This window comes from Pocillopora damicornis, chromosome 14, assembly GCF_964200805.1.
Source record: "Pocillopora damicornis chromosome 14, jaPocDami1.2, whole genome shotgun sequence".
NCBI classification, from domain to species: Eukaryota; Metazoa; Cnidaria; class Anthozoa; order Scleractinia; family Pocilloporidae; genus Pocillopora; species Pocillopora damicornis.
The window spans coordinates 12248135-12273737 of record NC_142683.1 but is presented as its reverse complement, the minus strand read 5'-3'; the positions used below and the strand labels follow the sequence as shown (position 1 = coordinate 12273737).

The 25603-nt window shown below is 37.2% G+C and overlaps 2 protein-coding genes and 2 long non-coding RNA genes across 4 annotated transcripts; 3 read left to right on the top strand and 1 right to left on the bottom strand.

Moving 5' to 3' along the window:
• Positions 1-4: 4 nt before the first annotated feature.
• Positions 5-11490, top strand: LOC113683325 (uncharacterized). The gene is made up of 16 exons (XM_027200564.2): positions 5-351; positions 915-997; positions 2395-2501; positions 3765-3861; positions 5221-5337; positions 5472-5543; positions 5858-5923; positions 6547-6673; positions 7023-7129; positions 7681-7772; positions 8027-8074; positions 8634-8684; positions 9482-9599; positions 10479-10531; positions 10645-10761; positions 11154-11490. Exons 1-16 carry the CDS (start codon positions 294-296, stop codon positions 11176-11178), a joined length of 1338 nt encoding a protein of 445 aa, XP_027056365.2. The 5' UTR covers positions 5-293; the 3' UTR covers positions 11179-11490.
• A 1199-nt stretch (positions 11491-12689) lies between these two features.
• LOC113683327 (BTB/POZ domain-containing protein 6) lies at positions 12690-15143 on the top strand. Its single transcript, XM_027200566.2, has one exon. It carries the CDS (start codon positions 12792-12794, stop codon positions 14136-14138), a length of 1347 nt encoding a protein of 448 aa, XP_027056367.2. The 5' UTR covers positions 12690-12791; the 3' UTR covers positions 14139-15143.
• A 1580-nt stretch (positions 15144-16723) lies between these two features.
• On the bottom strand, positions 16724-22610 carry LOC149034484 (uncharacterized). The gene is made up of 3 exons (XR_016183150.1): positions 22465-22610; positions 19271-19404; positions 16724-17320 (listed from the first exon to the last, which is right to left on the bottom strand). It is a non-coding gene; the product is annotated as an uncharacterized LOC149034484 (long non-coding RNA).
• Positions 20515-25097, top strand: LOC149034483 (uncharacterized). The gene is made up of 2 exons (XR_016183151.1): positions 20515-20666; positions 24704-25097. It is a non-coding gene; the product is annotated as an uncharacterized LOC149034483 (long non-coding RNA).
• The last annotated feature ends 506 nt before the right edge of the window (positions 25098-25603 follow it).

Here is a 25603-nt window from a genome sequence, read left to right as displayed (position 1 = left end):
TCTCTTTTGCCCCCCCGCGAAGTCCTAAAACGCATGCGCATCATTAAAGTAGTTTTACTTCGGACAAAGGGCGCCTCATTTTTTTGTTATTTTTCCACCTCGAGCGATAATTCAGGCTATTTTTCTGCATTTTATATTAATTAAACTTTTTAAAACACAAAAAATTCAGTCTCTGAGCAAAATAGGTCAGAAATGACGAAGAAAAGAACTGATTTCTAAGCGATGAAAATTGTTACGAGCCTACAATTAATTTGTTATCTTACTCAGCGGTTAATCGCAGAAAGTATACCGCCATGTTGTCTGATTTCTTCATCTTGAGTTCTCGAGGAGATACGCTTGTATATCGCGATTGTATCCTTTTCCCGAGCTTTTTTTGACAAATATGGCTGATTTAGGGTTTAATTACACTGTCTGATTCTAGTTTAAGCTCTTGCCTAAATGTTATTTCTTTTTTTTTTCTTGTGAAACGCACTTTGAAAAGTAAGCTTTGAAATCGATAGTTAGATCTCTTTGCTATTCTCTCATTTCATCGATTTCCATTAACACTCGATAAATTTATTTTATCAATTTTTCACGGTCAACGATTCCTGTTGACCGATGTTGACTAGGGAGTTTCTGAATCTATATTTGATATCAGTACATTTTTAATTTTTTGCCCATTTAAATTTATGTGTGGGACATCTATCTTAGAAAATGTTCACATTTTCTTCCAAGGTTCTGAAAACCTCTAAGCTCTTCTGGCACTGTTTATCAAATAAACCCTCAAGAAATCAGTGGGCGCTGCAGGAAAATGTCAGTTTTTTGGGGAGTGAAGGGGGTGGGGATTAATACGAAATGAGACACCAGGGTACCTTACTGATTCGGGGAGTCTATGTTTCTGTAATCATGGTAAAGCTTTCCTTAATTCATTCAAGACAGAGGGGATGGTGTGAAAGGAACCCCAGACATCTTCTACAGGAAAATAAAATCTGGCAAGGAAAGTCTCCCTCCAATATTTGTAAGTTACTGGAAAGAAACCAAAGAAACCTAACCTAAGCTTAACCCTTTAACCCTTTCACTCCCAAGATCTAATTAGTAATTCTCCTTACTATCAGCCATACAATTCTTATGATGTGAGTTCAGAGAATTTGGTATTGGATCAAGTAATAATCCCATGATTGATATTCATCTCTATTCTCATCACCTTCCTGCTTGATATTGTATTGATATTGTAAGGAGAAATTCTGTCTTGGTCACTTGTGGGAGTGAAAAGGTTAACTCCCAGAAGTGATTAACATGTAACTTCTCCTCTATAATATCCATACATTATCCAGCAAACAGGTAATGAGAATACTCAAACTTATCAGGTAGAAGTTGTTATCTTGATCTACAGTGTTCTCCCTTATTTTAAGCATGACAGGTAAAATAAATTTTCAAACCAGTAAAGCAATCCTTTCACCTGTTGAATTTTCAAGAATTCCAAGCAATTTTAAACAGTAATAAGAGGTACTACAGGTGGTAAATGTTACTGGTTACTGCCTGAAAAGGAGAACACTGATTTAATACCAATTTCTCTTAATTAATTTATGAGGAAATGTGTAACAGCTAGAGGAGAGAATTAACAATCAGATTTTGGGAGTTAAAGGGTAAAGTCTTTTTTTTTTGTTATCTAGAAAGAGTGTTAATAGTGGAGCTTGCAGAGAATAGCCCTATAATTATACAAAATAGTAGTAACCCATCAAGCCAAAAAAATTTGGTTGTACGACTGTACAACCGTACAAGGTGCTACTTTTAACATGCGTGGTCAACTATACCACAGGCATGCCAATGCCATGGCTTTGTCCAGTAGTCCAGTGGTCAGTGCACTGGGCTCTGAGTTGGACGACCTGGGTTCTAGTCCTGGCTGGGGCAAGGCTTTGTGCCCTTGAGACTAGCAGGGGAAAAAAAACAAAATTGCAAACTCTGCTTTTAGGCTTGGCTAAATCTATATATTACTTTGATTCATGAGAGTGACCAGCATCTAATTTCTCTTAATAATATTACCCCAAAGCAAACATAAGAAGGTCATGAGGATAAAGGAAATGCGTACCAACTAAAAAAGCTCTAACATCAGTATTCATTTTCTCCTTACTCTTCTCTATACAATTCTTTTAGTACTGACAACAAGAATTTGTTTCACAATCAAGCTTCTTCAGTTGTTAATCATTCCTTTTATTCTCATGTTCTAGATGAACGATTCAGCAATATTACTTTAAGGATGAATTAGATGCTAGTCATTCTTAGCAGTGAAAGGGTACAACAAATTCTCCTTGGCAACACCATAGGAGATGTATACAGAACAGTATGCACAACATGCATGAGGGCGTCAAGGGTCATAGAAAGTAACTAAAGTAATGATTTTGATTACTTCCACAGAATGTTGATAGTGTCAACTTTATCTTCATCAAAAGAAATGGACTCTACTTTGTTTCCACCACAAAGTTTAATATTTCACCTGCCTTTGGTGTTGAAGTACTAACAAGGTACAAAGTTATGTTATGAAATTAACCATTTAACTCTCATGAGTGACCAAAACAGAATTGCTCCTAACAAGTATCAATATAATTTCAAGCAGGCAAGTGACGAGAATGAAGGAAGATATTAATTAGGGGATTATTAGTTGATCCAATACCAAATTCTTAAGTCTAACATCACAAGAACTATATGGCAGAGAGTAAGGAGAATTGTTAATAAGATCTTGGGAGTGGAAGGGTTAACTGAAAAGATTCCTGGTTGCCGTACATCTTTTCAGTACTACATCACAAATTGACATCAAGAACAAGAACAAAAAAGTGACTCATGAGGTGTAGTCAAGTGTATCACTGGTGTTCTTGACACATTTTGACGTTGTCTGTGATCTATATCTGAACAGACCCGCGACTACAGGGAATCTATTAGTTTTATTTAATAAAGAAGCAAAAAAGTTACAATGGTGATGCTATTATGCTTCTGTCCTTTAATAGATCATAAGTAAGAACCAATCTTTATTTCCTGTGTAATTTTTATTTGCTTATTGTATAATAGAAAATGGTTAATAACCCTTTCACTCCCAAGATCTGATTAATAATTCTCCTTACTATCTGCCATACAATTCTTATGATGTTAGTTCAGAGAATTTGGTATTGGATCAACTAATAATCCCATGATTGATATTATTCTCTATTCTCATCACTTGCCTGTGTGATATTGTATTGATATTGTAAGGAGAAATTCTGTCTTGGTCACTTGTGGGAGTGAAAGGGTTAAAACTTTATTGAACTGACTGTGCATTTGGTACCTTAATTTACAATTTGTTCACATGAGAGACAAATACATAAAGCAAACCTAGTAAAAGGAAGATAAAAATTGTTTTTAAAAATCACAAGGCTGTGCTCTTTAGAGGATTTGGTGGGATAGACAACTTATATTTTTCACTGGACAACTTTTACAACTTGATACTAGTGAAAACATAGAGGGTTCGGCTATAGTGTAGCTGTGTTTGTTATTCTGCTGAGAGTACTGTATGTCCTTAGTATCCTTCAATACCCAGAAGTGATTAACAAGTTACTTCTTCCTATAATATCCATACCTTATTCAGCAAACAGATAAAGAGAATACTTAAACTTATCAGCAATGAGTCAACTTGTCTTGACCAAACATCAAATTCTTGTAAATAATTTACAAGGAAATGTGTAGCACCTCAATAGGAGAATTAACAATCAGATCTTGAAAGTTAAAGGGTTAACTGGAAATAAATGTTTTTGTAGAATTTCAGATCTTTGCAAGGATTACTGTGGTGTTCTTGATGAAGAAGCAATCAAATGTAATTTCCCTCTTATTTACGAGCTGCTGGATGAAGTATTGGTAAGCTGCATCTTCCTTTCACTCTTAATAGTGATTAAAAAGGAATTTTTCCTTACAATAATACCACATTTTCTAACAGAGAGGTACTGGGAAAAAAGAAAAAAATATCAACAATGGAATATTGTTTGATTAAACACCAAATTCTCTGGGCTAAAACAGTTCATTCTTTTCTACCAGACACTTTTGTAAGCAGACACTTCTACTTGCAAAAAATATTCGAATTCCCATTTTTGCTTTCCAGTTTAACTCTGTATTTACACATTTCTGTGAGTGGACACTCTATTGTAAGCTGTCGTGGACACTTTTTTAAAGGAATATTGGATTTTGCTTTTGTTTACACTCTCTTAAGTGCACACCCCACCAATAATAATTGACTATTGGCAAAAAAATTTGCCTTCAATGTGCAAATCAACAAAAGACAACCCTTGACAGAAAATTTGCCAATGGTGAAGTAAGCTGTTGATTAATTTGAAAGTAACAAGAATCCAGTATAACACTCTCCAGTAAGCAAACATCTGCCCACTGTTTCTTTGTTTTCCCCTTGTGAGAATCATCTTGAAAGGCAGACAGTTCCTCGAATTGACATTTTTGTCCAATTCCTGAGGATGTCCACTTATCAGAGAGTTTGCTGTATTTCAAAAAGAGTTTGGAAAATTGGTTTTGAGGTCTTGCTTGTAAATAAAAGGGTTAAAGAACAAAGTGGATATATTATGTATATATTGTCAAATAGTGGAATCAGACAGAGTGCATTTGAATTGAGTTTTGTAAAACCAAAACCTTAGATAATTTACTGTAAACGCAATTTTAAATGAAAGTAAATTGAAGTAAATATCACACTGAGCTGACAAGAACTTGATTAACAACACTTACAAGAAAATTGACTAAAGCATGATATTAGATAAATATTACCACCTCTCTTTTAATTTTAGTTTTGCTTATGATTGGTTTACCCTACTATCCCCTAAGAGTGACCAGCATTTAATTTCTCCTACAATATTACCCCTGAATTACTTAGTAAGGCCATGAGAGTAAAGGAAATGATCAACAAGCTAAGAAGCTCTTGATTGTTAAACAAATTCTCCTTGTCAGCACCTTAAGAAATGTATAAAGAACAGTGTTGAGAATATGCATGCTGATGCTAGGGTGTAAAGGGCTCAGAGGGTGTTGCAAGTTTTCTAGAGAACTCACTGAGTACAGTGAAAGAAAACTCAATGATGTAACCCAGAAAATGTTTAACACTAGATAATTGTACAGTTCTTCTATTTCCATTAACTTTCATTATTGTGCTTTGAAAAGTTCTAATAGCGGCGATCTTGCCTGCTTTCAAGATTTTCATCATCGTTTACATCTCCTTTGCAGGATTTTGGGTATGTCCAGGTTACGTCAACAGAGAATCTCAAGGCATATGTATGTAATGTCCCTGAGGTAGCCACAAGATCAGAGGAACCACTATGGCAGTGTACTGGAAGAGTAGTAGTAAGAACTTGCAATTCCTGTTGGGGAACAGAGCATTTGATCCTAAGCATCTGAATTGTTAATGCAACCAACCATGTTGTAAATTTTGTTCTATGAGTCTTTCCCCCTGAAGACATCCCTTTTTTTTTTGACAGTATGGTACTGATAAGATGTCTCTGCCAAGTACTGCTGCTAATAAGCCTGTGGTTCTTCCAAAGATGATACAGGTAAGTGAGCAAATTCTCCTAGTTAGACTCAACAAGGATAGAGGCAATATGCCCATCCAGAAGGGCTACGGTGAAAGACACTTCCTTATGGATTTCTGGCCACAGCTGCCTATTAAACCCTTGCAGCCACTTAGGGAAAAGCTAGTGAAATTTATGCAGACCCCCACTCTTTTACATAATGATATTCTGAAAATAACCCAGACCATATGTTCGGTTTATCATGCAAACATGTTTAATACAGCCAACTCTTATTCCAATCTGCTGTTGATCCAAAATAACAATGATTGCAACTATTCTTGTCCATGTTTACACAGAGAGGAAAGAAACGGGAAGTATTTTTGGATTTGTTAGAAAGGCTTACAGTATTGGTTGGTACAAATGTAAGTAATTTTTCCCGACAATAATGCTTTACACCACAACATCAGTATAAATCAATAAAAATGCTTGAAAATCTATATTCTTTGGGACAAAGCAACATGCGGAAGCCATTCGTGGTTGCAAAAGAGTTTTGTAAACAGCCGAGTACGAAGAAATTGATTTGTCATATAAACTGCGGTGTTTCACAAGGATTTCCAGCCTTGAGAAAAGCCGTTAATGCACACGTGTAAAACTACAATAATATTTTACGTGTGTTTGATATCGGCAAACAGCTGCTGATGCGTTGCTCGTCTTTCTCATCACTCTGTCGAGTTGATGAATGACAGACAAAGCGATCACCATTCTTAATCTGTGGTAGTTTTTCGAATTTTCATGTCAGTAAAGGCCTATGGTGTTTAAAAAAAAAACAAATAAACAAAATATTATAAGGTTGCTTGCAGATTTGGAATTTCTCTTCTCGTGTCCAACTCGATAGTTCACTCGTTTACTGCGCTCACTCGTGAGATATCGAGCTAAACACTCGAAGAGAAATCTTATCTACGCGCGCCCATGTGTTATTCTCTATTTGTCTCACAAGTAAGAGCATATTGTTCGTGTGACCATTAAATTTGTTTTTTTCTTCAAGGGGAACATTTTAAGGAGTGAAATTGATGGATGTATTCTAATGAAAAACTTTGTGGCTGGTTCTCCAGAAGTGAAGATCATGTTAAATGACGATTTCTTTGTTGGAAAGTCTGATGTGGTTTCCAGAGGTAATGGAAAATTTAGAAACCAGAAACAATGTGGGATATCACAACGGGAACTACAGCAACAACAGCGAAAAGCTGAACTCGCTTCAGCCATGCGTTGTTTTGTTCCCGCCCATATTTCCTTTTAAGTCGATTCATGACAGGTTTAGCTTTGTTAACCAATGAAATGTTACAGGTTGAGTTTGGCGAATCGGTGCCTGAGTCATAACGCTCATCTAATCTTTGTTATGAAATCATTATGGGAACACAGCAATCCATATTATAAGAATTTATTTTCGTATTTAAAAATGTCTATGCCTTGATTTGAAAAGGTTTGTTTTCCACGCTATACTTTTTCTGTTTCTCTCTTTAGTTGACAGTGTAGCATTGAGGCTGGACGACTGTACGTTTCATGAGTCTGTCGACTTAACCAACTTTGAATCAACACGAACACTTCTAGTGAATCCACCAGAAGGAGAGGTCTGGAACTGTTTTGATTTTATTTATCATTGTTGTTGTTGTTTTAAACAATTTTCGGAATATAAAAATTTATTGAAATTCCTGGGAGGAGTAGCAATGTTCATGGTTGATTCAAGCTGCAGAAACCATAGCCTGCGGTGAAAGCTTCTTACTAGGGCAATTAACGTTAAGAAGCTCGTGATCGTTTATTCAACCATCCCTGTTTGATTTGGAGATAGAGGCGGTGGGGGTTGGGGGGTGGGGGCAGCGAAGGGCAAAATCTTTACTACCCCACCCTTACCCCTTTCCTTATTTTTGACAGGCGACCGCCCTCTTGGTACAAATTTCTTTCTCTCCCCAGCCTTCTGCTGACATTTAAAAAAAACATGGCAGCCACAATTTTTGGTTAGGAAATACTGAGTACTCGCTCGCCAAAATTGCGCCTGCTGTGCAGGCTACTGAAACTGTGCTTATTTCCTGCAGCATGTCCAGTCAGCCAAAGGTGCTTTCAGAGCATATTTCAAAGTTTGTTATTCTTGTTACGAATACTAACTTGTGTTCTCTCTCTACAGTTTGTTGTTATGAAATACCGACTTTCAGAGGCCAACCAGTCAAATCTTCCTTTTACCTTGATTGCCTTTGTCGAGGAAAATGAAGATTCAAAGTATGTTTTGCATGTTTTGTTATGTTTCCTTCTAATCTGTAAAACCCTTAGCTGGTAATGAATCCTCGCAAATCTTCGAGGGTCTTCGAACTTGATCATTCCTACACAAAACATCGTAAACGTAAGTCGTCGTGAAATCGAAACATTTTCGATTCTTGGACGGTTGGCCGACCTTTTTATAGTAAAGAGATACCAGATTGACCGTGACTTTAGATCTATATCGGTTGCTAACATTTCTTGTTGTTTCTGAGTAGAATTCTTGAAGTCGTACTCAAGCTGAGATGCAATGTGCCTTCCTCAAGGTAAAATGAACATCAAAGGAATATTTGATTAAACGCGGAAAGAAACTTAGATTCTGATTTTTCTTTGGTATGCCTTTTCGTACCGACAACATAGTTTTGTCTAAGACGCATGCTCATCTGATTATAACGATTGTAAGGTTGCGTATTTCAGCCTTCTTTTGCAATAAACCGTATTAAAGTTTTGAAAATATCATGCAACCAAATCCTGAAAGTTGTGACCTTGAAACTAATATTCCCTTGTTAGTAAGAAAAGAGGAATACGCCTGATGGAACGAAGTTTTCCAACTCACGTTTATAACGCAGAACCAAACGTGAAAATTTGAAACAGGGGGGAACACTTCTAAAAACTTTGTGTGTGATCATATGCATGTTTTTGTTTCGAAATAGGATTTTCACTTCCAACGGCCAGTGCACAGTTTTAGTCCGTAAAGAATGATAAGAAAATGTTGTACTCATTACTTCCGTAAAGCTATAACCGCGTCCCCCCTCCCCTCCCCTCCCCTCCCCTCCCCCACAAAAAAGTGTGGTTCCGTTACTATATCCCTTTGTTTATTCTTAGTTGCGCCAACAACATTGTGGTGAAGTTACCAGTACCAAAGTTAACAGACAGGTATGGTGATATTGTTAGGAATTGATATGATTCTGTAAAAATCATTCTTGTAATTTCAACCTTGGGCAAAGTTCTTTCACTGAAAAATTCTCGCCTGAACTCGAACCTTGGTGAGCGCGGTTTAAACCATCCGTTAGAAAGGTTTTGGGGGCTGGGTCAAAATGTTCTAAAGGAAGCATATGTTAATCTAGGATTAAAAGTAAACTTTGGCTTTATTTTCTCATGTAGAATAGCGCGTATGAGAGCTGCGTTTTTGTTCGGTTTTATCTCGACGTAACTCGAAACTAACGGGGAGAAAGATATAAAAGAAAAATATTTTTGCAAAGCTATAAAATTAAATTGAAAATTTACAGCAACCCCCGGGTTAATAAATCGTCTTTTAAACAACTCGGCTGCTCTGGAGGATGACAGACAATAGCGGTATTGTCCTAAAAAATTTCAAACCATATCAACGCTCGAAGTGTGATATGCATCAGATAAAGAAAATCTCTTTCTTTTTAAAATTTCAAGTAACAATTTTTCCCTTCCTTTCCCCCCTTTGTATTATTTTTGTACTCACGCGTGGCATGCGTGATTCCACAAATAAGCCAACACGTCAAAGAACTCTAACCTTGACATTGGAAACTGACGTGGACATTTTTCGCCCACTTTTTGTTTGTTTACGCGGAGTTTTGGTTGTTTTTGAGCTTTCGTTCGCGTAAATTTGTTACCCCTTTGTTTGGAATATTAAGCAGTTTGGAGTTTTTATTTTGTGATGTGACATTTTCTGCTATTTTTGTTCTTCCATTTTCCAACAGTGTTTCACATTACATAACATCCGGGACACAAACAGGAGAGTTCAAGTCATCCGAAAAAGCCTGGTACTGGAATATTAAGAAACTTCAAGGAGGGTCGGAATTATCAGCGTCTATTAAGGTTACTGTTTGAATTCCTTACCATCGTCTTTTGAAACTTAGTAAGCCGTCGTTCCCGGAAACTTTTTTGATTAGTTGGCTTTCTAATGGAACAGTGTACGATCGGAGCCGTGTGAGAAAACTTGTAACATTCTGCAAACGTTAGAAAACATTTAGCAGTTTTAAAGCGCACGGAAAGCGCGGGAGACATATAGCATTTAGAAAACGCAGGGAAACATATCCCCTCTTGAAAGTGCGGGAAAGTGTGTGTTTGGAAAGCGCTGGAAAAAGTGTGGTCTTTGGAAAAAGCGGGGAAAAGTATGGTCTTTGGAAAGGGCGGGAAAAAGTGTGGTCTTTGGAAAGCGCGGGAAAAGTGTGGTGTTCGGAAAGCGCAGGGAGGCATGGAGTATTTAGAAAACGCGAGGAAACATATGCGGCCGGTAATTTAGACGAGATCGAACCCAAACCATGGTTTTACGCAATCAGTAGACCACAGGCTCTCTCCTTAAGAGGGTTGATTGAGTAAGATGTTGTCCTTCCATTGTAAGCTTTCGGCCCTCTCAACAATGTTCGCAAAAGTAAATGTTCAGACTAAGGTTTAGCTGAGGAGAGAGAGGAATAGTGTGGCGTTTGAAAAGCGCTGGGAAAAGGGTAGCGTTTAGAAAGCGCGGGAAAACATGCAGCGTTTGGAAAGTGCGGGAAATTTTATAACGTTTGCCAAGGGCGGGAAAATATATGGCCTTTGTAAAACGCGGGGACACGCAGAGCGTTTGGAAAGTGTGGGCAAAGAATGAAAGCAAGTAAATGTTAACGAGCAGTTGGTAATTTACTGCTGCTAAAATTTGTGTTTTAGCTAATTGATTTTCAAAGTGTCTGAATTTAGTGTCTTTCTGTTTCGTAGGCGCATATGAGTGAAATACGAAAATCTTCACGGAAAGAAGTCGGCCCCGTAAGGTCAGCATTGTATAAGTTTGAGTTATCTCAGGGACAGTTTTTTACATAAGTATTGCATGACATTATCACCCACTTATTTGTATTGTCTTGAAACATTTCTCTCTGTATTTCAGTTTGGACTTCGAAATACCAATGCATATATGCTCCGGTCTCCAAATCCGATATGTGCGCGTACAGGATCGAGAGAAAGCTTGCAGCCTCTTCCGCTGGGTTCGTTACATCACTCATAGGTGAGATGTTAGTGTTACAAGATTCTTTGCTTCAGTTTTCAGTGGTTTTGATTTAAGTTTTCCATGGCATAACATCGAAAGTACCTAACCTCTCTCAAATCTCTTCATGCCTTATAAATTCTTAATGAGATAAACACTGTACTGGATCCAACTCGTCTTTTACCCATGACACGAGCTTGTCACCACTCCCCCCCTATTTCTGCCCTTTCCCTCTATTGTTTTGATTTAACTTGGAGAATTTAGAACTTTTGAAAGGCCCGATTGCCAGTCGCTTCCCTTCGGGGGATCGAAGACTGTGATGCGAAAAACGGCGGGTCTACCCTTTTAGCTTAGTGAAAAAATTGAGATCATGCTTTATGTCCTAACCGTGGTTTTTTTTACTTTCTTCCTAGCGATTCCTATGTGTTTCGTATATAACTGGAGGCTGCGGAGAATATGCCGGAAAGATACTGAAAAACATCTCGGATAGATCGAGCTCTGGTTTAGAAAAGCTAATTAAGTGCTACGTGTTCGCCTCTTCTTAAACGTTAAGCGCGCATTGCATTTTGGTGAATATCATGGTGGACAATTGGGGCCACTGGAAATTTAAAGAAAAGTTAATCCATAGATCGCATAAATTGTAACTCAAGTTTGATGGGTTATTATTTCTCACAACTTAGTGTTTTGAAGTCACCGATTCAGTCTGAGCTTTCACTGAAAGGAGAAATAAAGTAATAGAATTCTTGGGAATTTGTCCTCATTTGATTTTGTTCTTGTTGTTTGTTTAGATTTTTATTTTTCTTTCATTTGTTGGAAACATGTGGCGCCTGGGATCATACCGTGATGATCCAGGGGCGGATTCAGGGGTGTTTACCAAGGGGGGGGGGGGGGGTTCAAAATTAACTATCGACCAACCAAGCCCCCCCCTCTCCCCTTCACTTACGTTTTCACAAAAAAATCATAAGAGAAAAACATGAGAGAAGAGAGAGGATATGAAGCTGGAGACGTACGAATTTATTTAGTTTGTTAAGGCATTTCTAGCATGCTATCTACCATAACAAAAGATGCACCTCTGCGCCCTCATAGCGCTCGTACTTCTTGATTTTTTTCCAAGCACCGTTCACGCATTTCATCTCGCCGTGTAACACTCGTAGCACGAGCAATTATTAACGTGACAAACTCTCTCCGCTTTCCCATTAGGACAATGCGTAGATTGTTCTGTGTACCCCGTACTCTTGCAACACTCACACACCATTCTGTACCGGAGGGAAGCCATGAGAATTCTACTTCAGGAATGGTATGTTCCTCGACATGTTTGAATTGTGACGTCTTTCTTTCCATCAGATTTTAAACATCTGTGGTTCACGGTCACATGTGACTCCCCATTCCTCCCAAATACCGGCCCATGTTAGCTGAATGAATACCATTGTGGCAAGTACGACGCAAATCCTGAAAATGATAACAATCAAGTGACGCTTTAAGAACAGGCCATTCTTTACCGCCTGTTGGGGAAGGGGGAGGAGTGTTAGTTATATCACGATAACATTTACCTGACCCCCCCCCCCCCTAGGCTCAGTAATATCCTATGATCCCCCTCAATGGCATTTCATTGGCAGTCAATTTTCTACAGTCCTCCCCCCCTTGTACTCTGTTGGCGACGACTGCTCCCCCGTCCGTTCCCCCTGAAAACCATGTGATCCCCCCATAATCCTCTGCATATCACCCCCATCTTAGATCCTCGAATGTGATTGGTTAAACGTGCGATTGTAACCAGCTTTTTACAATATGGACCACTATCCGGAATTTTTCCGCGCCATTCCGCAGCAAAGCGGAAAAAAAAATCAGAAGTTATTTTCGGACCTCGCATACAATAGTTTGCCATGCGGACTTCCCACACGGTAAATAACATATGTGTATCCAGCATAGTGATGAGATGTAAATTTGTGTCAAAGACAGATGTCTGAGATGAACACACGCAGTTTGTTAAAAGGAACACGTCTTTTAAAATTTTACCTTCGCTTTTTATACCTCGATCTCTTGCTTCAAACGTCATGTCTCACGCCAAGGGAAACTGGCAACCATCACGACCCAACATCAACGAAAGAACCGAGTATATGTTTAACAACGATCTCTACAGCGACGTGAAGTTTATTGTGCCTAAGACTGTAGGAGAAAGTAAAATTAAACGACAGATTCCAGCTCACAAGTTCATACTGTCGATCAGCAGTCCTGTGTTTGAGGCAATGTTTCACAATGTGCTAGCGGAGCCTACAGACACCATTGAACTGCCTGACTGTGAGTACGAGAGTCTGCTGGAGCTGTTTCGCTACATGTACAGCGACGAAGCCAACTTAAACGGAAATAATGTGATGGGGGTGCTGTATTTAGCGAATAAATATATAGTGCCTGCACTGGCTGATATATGCGTGACTTATTTGCAAGAAAACGTGGATTCATCGAATGTGTTCAACGTTCTACCCTCGGCTCTGATATATGAAGAGAAAGAGTTGGTAGAGGAATGTTGGGACGTGGTTGATAATCAAACAGAGCAAGCCTTGAGATCGGAGGCTTTTGAGACAATTGAGAGATCCTTACTTGAGGCAGTTGTCCAAAGGGATAGCTTGGCTATTAAAGAGTTGAATTTGTTCCAAGCAGTCAATCTCTGGGCGGCAAAGGAATGTGAGAGACAAGGATTATCAAAAAACGGCAAAGTGAAAAGAAGAATTCTTGGAGAGTCCATCGTGAGAGGAATACGCTTTCCTCTTATAAGACAAGCTGAATTTGCCAGAATTGTTCTTGTTAGTGAAATACTTACAACTCAGGAAGTCGCTAGATTTTTCAAATATTACAATTACGCCCAGCCCGCGTCTTCACTGGGATTTTTGGATTCCAAACGAACAGGATTCAGCGATCATAGGATTTATCATTGTCGCAGATTTAGATCACTACTAGATGGAAGAAACAGAGTTAACGGGGGAAACAACGATCGACTCCTTTTTCGTGTGGACAGAGATATTATTGTACATGGTGTCGGCTTGTTTGGAAGCGATAACAATAGCTACTCCATCACTGTGGAGTTAAAAGAAAGTGGCCAAACTTTCCCTGAAGAGGTCGTATCGGAAACTGTTCAATGCACGTATATACCATACAAATGTGATTTCTATTTCGGATGTGAACTTATGTTCCACGCTCCAATTTATGTCAAGAAAAATACAGACTATGAATTTAAAGCGAGGATTCATGGTCCGCAATCTTGGGTCGGGAGAAATGGAACTGCCATCATCCAATATATACTTCCCATAGCGAGATTTACATTTACAAATGTCAAGGATGTCAGTAATGCCACAACCACTAAGGAGGGGCAATTTCCCGAAATATTATTTTCCTGTATTGTTTGACAAGGTGATTTTTCTTACAGCGAGGCACTAACTAAACTTAAGCCACATTTACATAGTCGCGGGTACCCAAGACAAACCTTCCCGCGAGACAACTTTACGGAACGTTTATATGGTGTTGTGGGTCACAACAGCTGTCCTCTAACCAGTCTCCCTCGAACGGTTAGGCAAGTGACATGTTGAAATGGCGGACCGCAGAAGACAATTTGAGCCGTCTCGTCTCGGGCAGGCGAGCCGAAGTGAGCAAAAGGTGTTCCGCCTGACAGGGTGACGCTATCTCCCGAGGCGAGACCTCATGCTTACCCTACCTTGTTGTCTCGCCTCTCGAGACAAGTTCGTCATTTCATATAAAAGGTTGGTTTGATTTTTCAAAAAAAAAAAAAAAAGCGAAAAGTTAGCTCGTCCAGGGAAAAACGTGGGAAGGGAGGATTATCTCGGGAACCCGAGATCATATTGATGGGCCCTTACTTTTCCTTGTTTTTGCTTTTTATCTCTGTGGAAAAGATGGTAGATTTATAACTAAGTCGTCGACTAAATATATCATGGAATAATTAAAAGTGTGTCGTGAAGCGTTTCTACGCTCAAAATTGATTCCCTTGTTTTATCATATTTATAATTGTGTATTAAGCAAGTTGTAATTTCGTTACCGTTAAGGTTGAATTTTTCTAACGTTAAAGTGAAGTGTTCCACGTTACATTCTACTAGGATAATCAAATAAGTTCCGCGGACAGAGATGTATCGAATTAGGTATTTCCAGGGCATTAAGCGCGTAGGAACATAGCAGCATGATTGTCAAGTAAACCCATGTTTGATAGGAAATTAGTACCCGCGAATCGTTGTAGAACGTGAGCAAGGCTTGAATCCCACATGGAATTAGTTAATTGGGTGTGGAGCTAATAAATGCAGCGATTTTTTTAACCCTAGGTTAGTTTGGAATGGAATAGATAGATAGTTGGACGGTACGTGTAATGCTGAATTGTCGACAAATAAAGCCTGAATCGAGTGAAAGTATACGGTCCAAGATTATTGAACCAGCGTGTGCGGAATTCTCAGTGACGCTAGTGGGAAATTATGCGAAAAAGAATTCGATCTCCAGACTTTCAGATTTTTAATATTGGGCTAATCTCGTACCCAGATCCTACCGTATAAGTGTAACCGAACCACTTGGCCATGGAAGGTCTGGGTACGTGACTTATACTTGGGTCATATATTAAAGTGGCAAGTGATTAGCTTCCTGTTTTGATCAACAATTTTGAAAGCTTTGTTGGTGTACTAGATGGGATGGTAAGATGATAGAGTATTTCAATAATTGTACCGTCATATTACAGCCTTTGATGACAAACTGTATCAGCAGTGTAATATTCTCTTGGGGCACTCTGCGGTGTCGCCTGCAACGATCTTCAAGGACTGAGAAACTTCCAAACTCTGTGATTAAGCGTCGCTAGTTTGGCGAAGGAAACCCTTCATGATTGCCGACCGTCGTCGAACTCACAACCTGCTGTGAAATGGTCCTATTCACTTATCCCTGAGCTACATAACTATAGGATGGCTTTTACCAATAACATAATTACAGTCAATAATCTTTTAAGTAACTAGGGGCGTGTTCCTCGAAGATCAGGTAACCTAACCGAAAAACCTGTTTGTTTGCCGGGTCTTGCTCAAGATCGAGATATCAGCAGTTAAAAAATTCAAACAAAATATATATATATATATTTCAGGAAATGAAACAGAATGATTTTCAATTTTGAGCTGAGAACCGCCCTATCATTTTGAAGATTTAAATGATCGATCTGAAAATAGTACTTTCGGTTTATGAATTAATATTTACCCGTATGGCTTTCGAAATATTGATCCAGGCCCTTACCACTTTTTGGTCTGAGTATGCCACCAGTAATCTCTTCATTGAGACATTCATCAAAGAAAAAGCAACGTGCTGGTATCACACAAACCAAAACTTAAACAATGAAGTACTTCATCATAATAACTTCAGCTTCACTGTTTTTGATCAATCAGGATTGAACAACTATATAACACACAAAAAAAATTTCACTTAGACCAAAAATATCAACTTCAATAGACAATGAACGACACTTTCTTTTTTGGATAGAATTGGCATTTTGATCTTCCTTTTATCATGAATCCTAAAACCTGAATATCCTAGGTTTTATCAAGATATATAAGACAAGGTTAAATGGAACAACAATATATACAAGAAACTGAATAAAGGGGTAAGTTTCTAAAGAAACTGTGATGCTGCGTCGATGGGAGAGTATACCCTGTCTCGGTAATTTAGTGTTGTTGGGGGGATCACATAGTTTTCAGGGGAACGGAGGGAGAATCAGTCGTTGCCTAATATCGTACCCAGATCCTACCGTGAAACTATAACTGAAATGTACGTACTACCGTTTGGCTGTGGAAGTCTGGGTACAAGACTAGTCTTTGCTAACAGAGTATACATGGAGGACTAAAGAAAATCTATCCGGATCCCGGATAGATAATGATCAGTTCCCTAGTTGAAGTGAAAATCTTTAAGTGAAAACCCCCTCGACATCGATCGCTTACACTTTATCATCAATGAAGAACGAGGATAAATTTGATAATTGTTTTATTTGAATACCTCAACCAGCAATCAGGTCGTTGAGACGCAATCAAGCCTTAATTTACTCATAATCAGCTTAAGATGGTCAGCACCTTACGCTGCATGCGTTAAATTGGAAATTTCAACATTACCATACTTGAAAACGAACAATCTACCCAATAATATTGTTAGTTTCACGTTCCCTATACGTTCCTGGTTTTATTTCCTCTGTATGGTTTTACTCAAAGTCAGCTAGCTTTTGTGTCCTTTTTCCTACGCTCAATAGCATCTTGAACACACGCAGGCTTTCGCGTCCTTTATTTTCTCCACAGTTCCATCGTTGCACTCTCTATCCCGTTCTAGGAATCCTTCAGCTCTACAACACGTGCAAACTGTTCGGTCCCATGAACTCATTGTAATTCTACTTAAAGACCTGCACGTTCCGCGACATACATGAACGTCCTCAACAAACTGTCCACCACAAACCTGTTTTGTCTTTTTTTCTTTCTCACACGTCACCCCCATATCCGCCCAGTAGTCTTTAGCGCATGTCTCGTAATTTAACATCAACATGGCGATCGTGATGTAAACTAAATTTCTCATCATGCTGCAAAAAGAGGACAGAAAAGAGATCAAAACTTGACAACTTGTTTTTATTCTACGCTAAATAGAGGATTTCAACGCACAGTTAAATCATTCTAAGATTTATTTTGGGAGGGAACAGATAAGGATAAGAACATAAGGACCAGAACGTTTTGATAGGAGGTGAAGGGAGATAGGCCAAACTTTGATTTAGAAAACATGTAGTTATTTCTTAAACCGGAATCAAAATAAGCAAGGAAAAATTTCAAATAAATTTTCAATTTCTTAAGTTGAGTATTAGAATGTGATCTCGCCAGAAAAAGAATCATGGTTTCAGACAAGCTTTAAAAAGTGCTCACAGACCAAATAGGCGTGAGGGTGGTGGGGTGGTGGGGAAAGGGTGGAAGGAGAAAAGAGGTTGTTCGGAGCCCCCAGATTCCCTAACCCTAAAATCCGCCAATGAGAAGCCACCCAAGTTCTTTCAAAACTTCGTAATGCGGTCACATGTATCATTTGAACTGTCAATCACCAAGATTGAGTTGCGCGGCACATTTTACAATTAATTTAATCAGTAATGCATTAGAAGAGTGATTAGTGGGAGAAATTGTATTTCACACTCCGATTTTCGTTATTGATAGTGCAGCAAACTTCTCAGAATTTAGAAGATTTCGTTACTGACAACATGAAACTTAAGATTAATTTGTTCACAACTTGTAAGTCTTGTAATGAACGAATAGCCAGCTCAGTTGAAAGAAGCACCCAGATAGTATATTAGAGGCCTGGGTTCGAATTTGGTTTCTTTTCTGCAATTGCTGAAATTGCAGTCCTCCTTTCTTATCTCGATTTCATTTTTTTATTCAATCGAAATTTAATTTCATTTAGGTAAAGTAAATAATACGCTTTATGGTGTAATATGAATGGAAATAAGTATCTTAAGTAAATTCTCTTGAAAAAAAAGTTTTAAAAACTTCATATGTTTCTTTTGATGAATATCCTGAGGGTTAAAATGAAATAAGCGTCACGGCGTTGGTTAAAACAACACAAGAGATTATTTTTCTGTTTTTTATCTCTCGCCCGAAAAAACAACAACAGCTCCAATGGGTTTTTTTTTCTGCAATCATAGCTAAGAGTTTATTTTTGCTCAGCTTGATAGCAAATTATTTTTCTTAAGCAGAGAATGTTGGCTTTATGTAGAAGAGATTGTTTGGTGAGTATTCTGAATTCGTTATTGTTGCGCGTGTGATTGCTCAAATTTTACGATAATTTAAAAACGCTATTGATTATTTAAGAGAGTTAGCTCAAGCTGAATCGTGTAAAAACCATGTCTCTCCGAGTCGAATATTTATCTAAAATAATTTACGGTAAACAAAGATATAACGTTATTACAATTCAATAAAGATATATTGTAAAATTAGAAACAGTTTATTAATTATTTATATGACTGCGTTTTGAATTCATCACCAATTGATCAGGACATATGTTTTTAATTGAAAGGATAAAATTTATTGAGATTAAAGTCTACTAATTTTAAACAAACTGATATTTTGGGATACGATGAAATCAGTTGATCACAGATGTTGAAAAAAAACATTAAGAAAAAGATAGGTAAAAATCATAATTCTTTGTTTCTAGTTTCAGAATGTTGCTAAAAAAGTGTCACAACTGGTGTTCAATCTAAATTTTGTACAACTCAATATTTATCAACATTTAGGTGATATATCTTGCCTTCTCTAAAGAAAGTCTTACCAACGAGGATTTTATTATTTCATCGTAAAAACTACGAAAAATGTTGAATGAAGATGGCATTAACATGGTTCATGATCTATTGCTGTCTTCATAAGCAACTAAAATAGAAATGCTGTTATTTGACTTAAAAAGGTTTTAAAACGAAAAATCGATTTTTTTTCAAAAAATGTCATATTCAAAGTGACAGTTGTAGAGCTTTGTGTACAATCGCAAATGGTTTTAGTCTTACCTTGGTTAGGACGTCTTCGAGTTCTTTGAGCAACTGTTTCAGATGACTTCACTCTTTCGGATTTATTCACAAGCTATCTGTTTACGTGAATGACGCGTCTGACACAAGGAAAAGCCCTATGTGAACTCTGGCGTCTGTTGAAGGAGAAAATTTATTATTTGAATGACGTGTTTGCGCTACGTCGGAAGAAGCAGATGAAATGAAATGATGATCAAAAGGGGGAGGCTAGTATGTTTCACAATGAAGCGGAAACTGAATTAATGAGATCAGTTAAGAATTACAATTTAATTTAGGTGAAATGGGGAGATGCTTTGTTAAAGAAAAGCGTGGGTTTCTGCCGTCAGAGGCGATCAGGGGTTGAGGGCACGGCGTGTCTTATCAGGGTACTTACAAAGCGGGCGAAAATTTACACATGAATAGCACGTGCGAGTACACGTTTGGCTTTGTTTTCCGAGAGTGTGCAGCTTTGGAAAAATAAAAGCTTTTACAACCAGTGGGAGGAAGACATCTCTTACTAAATGCCGTCAAAATTAGCGCCGGATAATCGCTTTTCTCAATAGGCCGCGTCTCTGGTCATTTGACACTTTTTGGAATGGGTAAACAATGGCAAGAAACCATCTTAATAAAAATTAAATTAAAAACTCATCAACTTCAACTAGAGAAGTGCGAAACAGGTGAATACAGTAAACTGTAAGCTGCTTTTTCATGTGAAACCCGGTTTCGCAATCTTTCTTGAATACTTGTCCTTATTCCTCAAAGCAAGAGAGATCAGTATCCAACAATTTTCTTCACAAACTTTAATAATTGATGCAGTATTGTGCAACGTTTGAAATTCAACGCTAGGAAACTGAATGAAACGGGACTTACAAAAGAAAATTTGACCGAGATGTCCGAAAGTTCATCAAAATTTGCAAAGATTACTCCCGTCTCAAGGATTCGGACAATCAGTAGTGACTTAAAGCCACAAGATATAAGGCATGAGAAACGTTTTACGTGATGTTTTCGATAGAAAAAAACAGCCGCGCAGAAAGTACGCACAACTCGTCAGTTAACCATTTGTTCGAACTCACAAACAACTCAATCAATTTTCAATTGAGCTCAAGTTAATTACTTCTTGTAAACTTAAAGACTACCTGAACAAAGTTGTCCGATATCGCCAAAGTTTCGCCCCTTTCCGGATTTTGATTCATATAGAAAACAAACAGGGGCATTTTTATTAAACAAAAGATAAAACTAAATAAAGTGCATTTACATCAAAAAAGCTTCGACGTAAACACCTGTTTTACAACAAAATGTAATTTATATCGCGAACATCCTTCTCACAAAGTTGTAAAACGGTATTTCGTGAATGAGAGATCTCTACTGAAGCCGCAGAATCTGAGTATTACCTAAACAAGTAAGTAATTCCTATTTCAAAGTAACAAACTCGCGACTGTTTCTCTTTTATCTATGGAAATAATCTACATGAAATGGCGACACCTGACTCTGGTTTTTAGCGTTGTATTAATTTACTTGATCCTCGGGACGCGTTAAAGCTATTAATCCAAAATACTCTCGACGCATCACGCTTCTCTAGAGCTATTTTTCAGTTTATAAGATTCACACAAACGAATATTCAACATTTCTACATTTTACAATTTAAATCACTTTCTCGGAATTTACTTCGACGTGTTTTCTGATCGATTATAGTTGTTCATTATATGTTTTGGCGCAATTTTTTTTTTCAAACTTAGAAACATTTTTCAACAGGAAAGCGTCATATCCCCTTAAAATCTTTTATTTTACGAATTCTGTAAAGGAACAAACATGAAAAAATTATTGAGTTACCGGTGTTTTATTTTCTGTCTGTCTATGGTTGTACTAGAATCATGACGAATATATCACACAAGATTACTTGTCAAATTCATTTCGTTTCTGTCATTATTTGAGTTGCGTGGGACTGTCTCAGTTTCAATAGGATAATAAACTAAGTTCTCTATCGAAAACATCTCTGATCGTTCTTTGCGTGGTGACAATGAAAGATTGAAACTAAAACATAAAGCTATGTATAACACGCCAACCTATTCAATTGATTTAGAATCTTATAACTTTATTTCTATTACTGGATTCTCTAAATCTGATCACAAATATTTCTAAGAACGGATTTAAGATTATGCAAAGTTTTCACCGAAAGAATTTATGAAAAAGATTTATTCAGTGATAAATTTTCTTGGATCATTGTTAAATCAATCTAAGGAAGTTATAACTTATTCTTGTATGCAGCTAAAATACATAAAAAACCAAATGTATTTGAACGATTCGTTTCACAAAGTAGAGATCTTAGCACGTGAATTTCCAGTTAAAACAGTTACACTTACACATAGGACAGTCTCTCAAAAAAATTTCGTTTTAGTCAAGAAATGCCATCGAATTTGTGAAACATCTATATTAAAATCAGCCCACATAGAATATCCAGACAAACAAACAAACACAAACACAGAACTACCTATTTGCTACGAAATCGTTGAATTAAGTTTGAATAAGGTTTAAATTTTGATCAATTTGAAAGTTTCTGTTTAAAATGATTTTAAACTTTTAAAACAAGATAAACAATAAACAAAAATTTTGCAACAAATGATAGTTTTTTCTCCTTTCGAAAACTGTATCAGGATTTAAAAGTATGTCAACAACTGAAAGATCAAGTATCAGAAATATGACCTTTTCCTTCGTATGCCAAAACGGGAGATGTTCTTTTTCAAAAATATCTTACACAGAAACATCATTCGAGATTTACCGACAAGCAAAATGACATGAAAGATAAAAATTCACCAAGGTAGAAAATTCTCTCATGTAGACTACTTTTATTATCTAGAAGTTTTCTACTATTGTTACATGGTAAAAAAAAATCAGTTTAAATCATATGTCCGTGTGAGTTTCTTTTTTCTGAATTGAAACTCATTGCATCAATAGATATAGAAAACAAGTTATATTTTAAAAACAAAATTCAAACGCCGTCTATGTTACTTTCCGTAGGGAATCGAAAAATAATACTTGACATGTTCATTGTGATGTAGTTCCTTTCAGCTTTCTTTAATGTCTGACTTGCTTGAAAAATAAGACGAGTAATTAAAACTACAATTGACAAAGTCTGAAGCGCTGTCGGTTGAGTGAAACTGTTTCAGAGAATGACTAAATGTTGGGGTTTATACACCTACCTTGGAGGAAAGTGTTAGTTTGCTCGGTTTAACTGAACAAAGACTGAAAAAGAAAGCGTAATGTGGCATGGATTTTTTTTCTTTATCGTATCATTACCAAGAGAGCCTAATTTCTCAACATGCCGGAAGCGAATCGCAATCACAGTGACGTTTGTTGCACAAGATGTGAAATAAATTAACGAGATAAGATCTATTTCAATTAAAAGCTTCCTCATTCGGTCAGCACATTAAGGTTTTTTGTTCCGGGAAAGTAATGTGCCGCTGGGATTAAATGCGAGGCAAATGAAAAGCCCAATTATAAGTTGTTGTTTCGAGTTTCCATTGGTATTACACTGTGGCTGCCTTCGTGTGCCTGACCATTTTACACTGAAGATGTTTCCAAGCCTTCTCTAAATTAAGCCGTTGTTGGTATTCGTCAAAAGCTACTCCAACCGTCTTCTAAAAAAAAAAACAGGTACAATATATCTTTTGACAGCAAAAATAATTCTCCTTCAAATGATAGCTATGAATATGCCCAGTCGCATCGAATCTGGCCAATTTGTAGAGGTGGCAATCATTGTGCACAGGAAAAAAAATCATATGCCAAGAGCAATGGAATATAAATTACATTTCCATTATTTAGACAAAATTTCTTACGATGTCGCCAGAGGGAAAGATAGATAAGTAACTAACGACTAAACACAGTAAAAAGCCATTTTTAAGGGCGAAGAAACTGTATCACTGGTTGGCCTTGCTGAATTTTCTTCGTGTATATTCCTTAGACAGAGAAAATGTTTTCCGCAAAACTGATTGTTTCATCACTGAAGAAACGTTTAGACAATGTTTTTGCCACAAAGTTTTAAGGACGGCCGTGGATTAAATTTTTGTTTTCCATTAGAAACTGATGACATGAATAAATGCTGAGATCACTATCATAGTTTGACAAAGAGACACAGTTTTCTCAAATAGGGAAAAACTGTTATAGGTTGGACCTAACAAAAATATTCTGAAATTTTATGAGAAAAGAAAAGTTTGTCGTTTTCTAAGTTTATATTTTTTTTGAGAATGTATATTTGTTAAAAGAAAATTTCTTATCAAACCACTGAAAAATCAATAAACTCCCCTATACCTTTTTAAAACCGTTCGTATCCAGCACGGGAAGGAAAGAGTGAAAAAAGAGATAAGAATTATTAGCTTTCAAACAGAACATCGGTGTGAAAGTCAATCAACAGGAATGGCATAATCTAGGTTTAATTTTATCTTTCATTATCAAGATGACATAATCAATATATGGCTTATCCTTTTAAGACCCCTTAAGTACTTATCGGTGAACATAATTCTCCTCTTCAACTAACCACAGGACTTAAAAATTACTCTGTAACCTCAGTTTTCGCGTCGTGATGAAATTGAACTCGTACATCATGGACAAAAAGAGGCAAACTCCCAAACTGAAACCCACTCATTTTCGTTTTTCGTTTATTTACTACATTGTAATAGATGGTTGTTGCAACACTTTAGATTTTTGTTTTCAGAAAATGTATTTTTTTCTTTCGTCGACTCTGTCTTTCTATTTCTCTTAAAAGTTATTGTCAATCTTTGGCCTGTCATTGTGGTTAAAGAAATAGCAAATACTGCCTGCTCACCCAGTATTGAAGCAAAAACTTCAAAAACATTGTAGAGGAACTAATCATCGAGAATACGTTTGCCGTTGGTCATTTAGAGTTTTGAAAAACCTTTTAAAGATAAGGAAATACCTCAGATTGATTTTCCCTCAGTTCATCACATTACCATATGTTTTTCAAAACGTTCCATAAATTTTGTTCATCTTTACAATGACAATGACGCACGTAAAATTCGCAGATATACTGAAAGCTTCGCGAAAAAACATTTGTTATTTCTTTGCGTGGGAGGGAATTTTTTTCCGAAATATATGTATACGATTTTAGAGTCCCTGATATTTTCGGTCTCATCTCAACAACAGGTACAAAATTTTTCTTTTTGCAAGAAAAGTGATTTTATAAAATGTTGCTGTTAAGCATTTTCACAACAAAAAAATTTGCACTACGTTCCCGGAACAATAAAAAATTTAAGCCTTTTTCAAACAGTCTTGGACAACTTCCTCCTCAAAAAACTACAGCCAAAATTCCCTTTCGTCTTGAAAACCAGAAGACGACTTAGTTCCATTATTTAAATCAAATTCCATTCTCTGTGACCTGTTCTACGTGTGAGTCGACCATAACTTCATATTTGTTTCTTGTAGACCAACAGAAACATGACCTCGAAGACACTTCTCCCTCAAGCTTTCATCCTATTAGTCCTGGTCACGAGTCACGTGTGGGCTGCAAAGTATTATGGGACGCACAAAGAGGTGTGCAAACCGTGGTCGTTCAACGTAGCCGTAGTAGTCGAAGGCTGCCAAACTAGGACAGTTCTTCTGAACCAATGTGCAGGAACCTGTTTCACGGAGCATTCATTTTCCGGCAAAAGCTGTAAATGTTGCAAACCTGTAAAGAAAAGCACTGTAAAAGTTCCACTACTCTGCAAGGACAAACCGTCTGAAAGTCCTTACCGATATAATCATTCAATGGAACAACATGAAGAGTGCAGTTGTTTGCAATGTTAAGAGCATTAAATGATAGGAGAGATTAACAATACACGTTCTGCCTTGGAATCCGTTTACTGCGTTTATGAAAAATTATTGCTAACTGCTTAACCCTATACCACCACTACTACTACTACTACTACTACTACTACTACTACTACTACTACTACTACTACTACTACTACTACTACTACTACTACTACTACTACTACTACTACTACTACTACTACTACTACTACTGATAATAATAATAATAATAATAATAATAATAATAATAATAATAATAGTAATAGAGCATTTTTGACAAGCGTCGTAATTCCAAACCGAGAGAATCACAACAGCCAATCAGAATAAAGGAGAATATCTTTAAGAGCCAATGAGAACTCACAATAAAAACAAGTACACCGCCTAAAGCGCGGGAAAGCGCGGGCGACCAAGTCGCGAGTTGAAAATTTCTTGAATAATAATAATAATAATGATAATAATAATAATAATAATATTAATAAGAGGAATTTAGCAGTGGACAAAGTGGCTCCTTTTGCCCACTGTTTCCAGGTC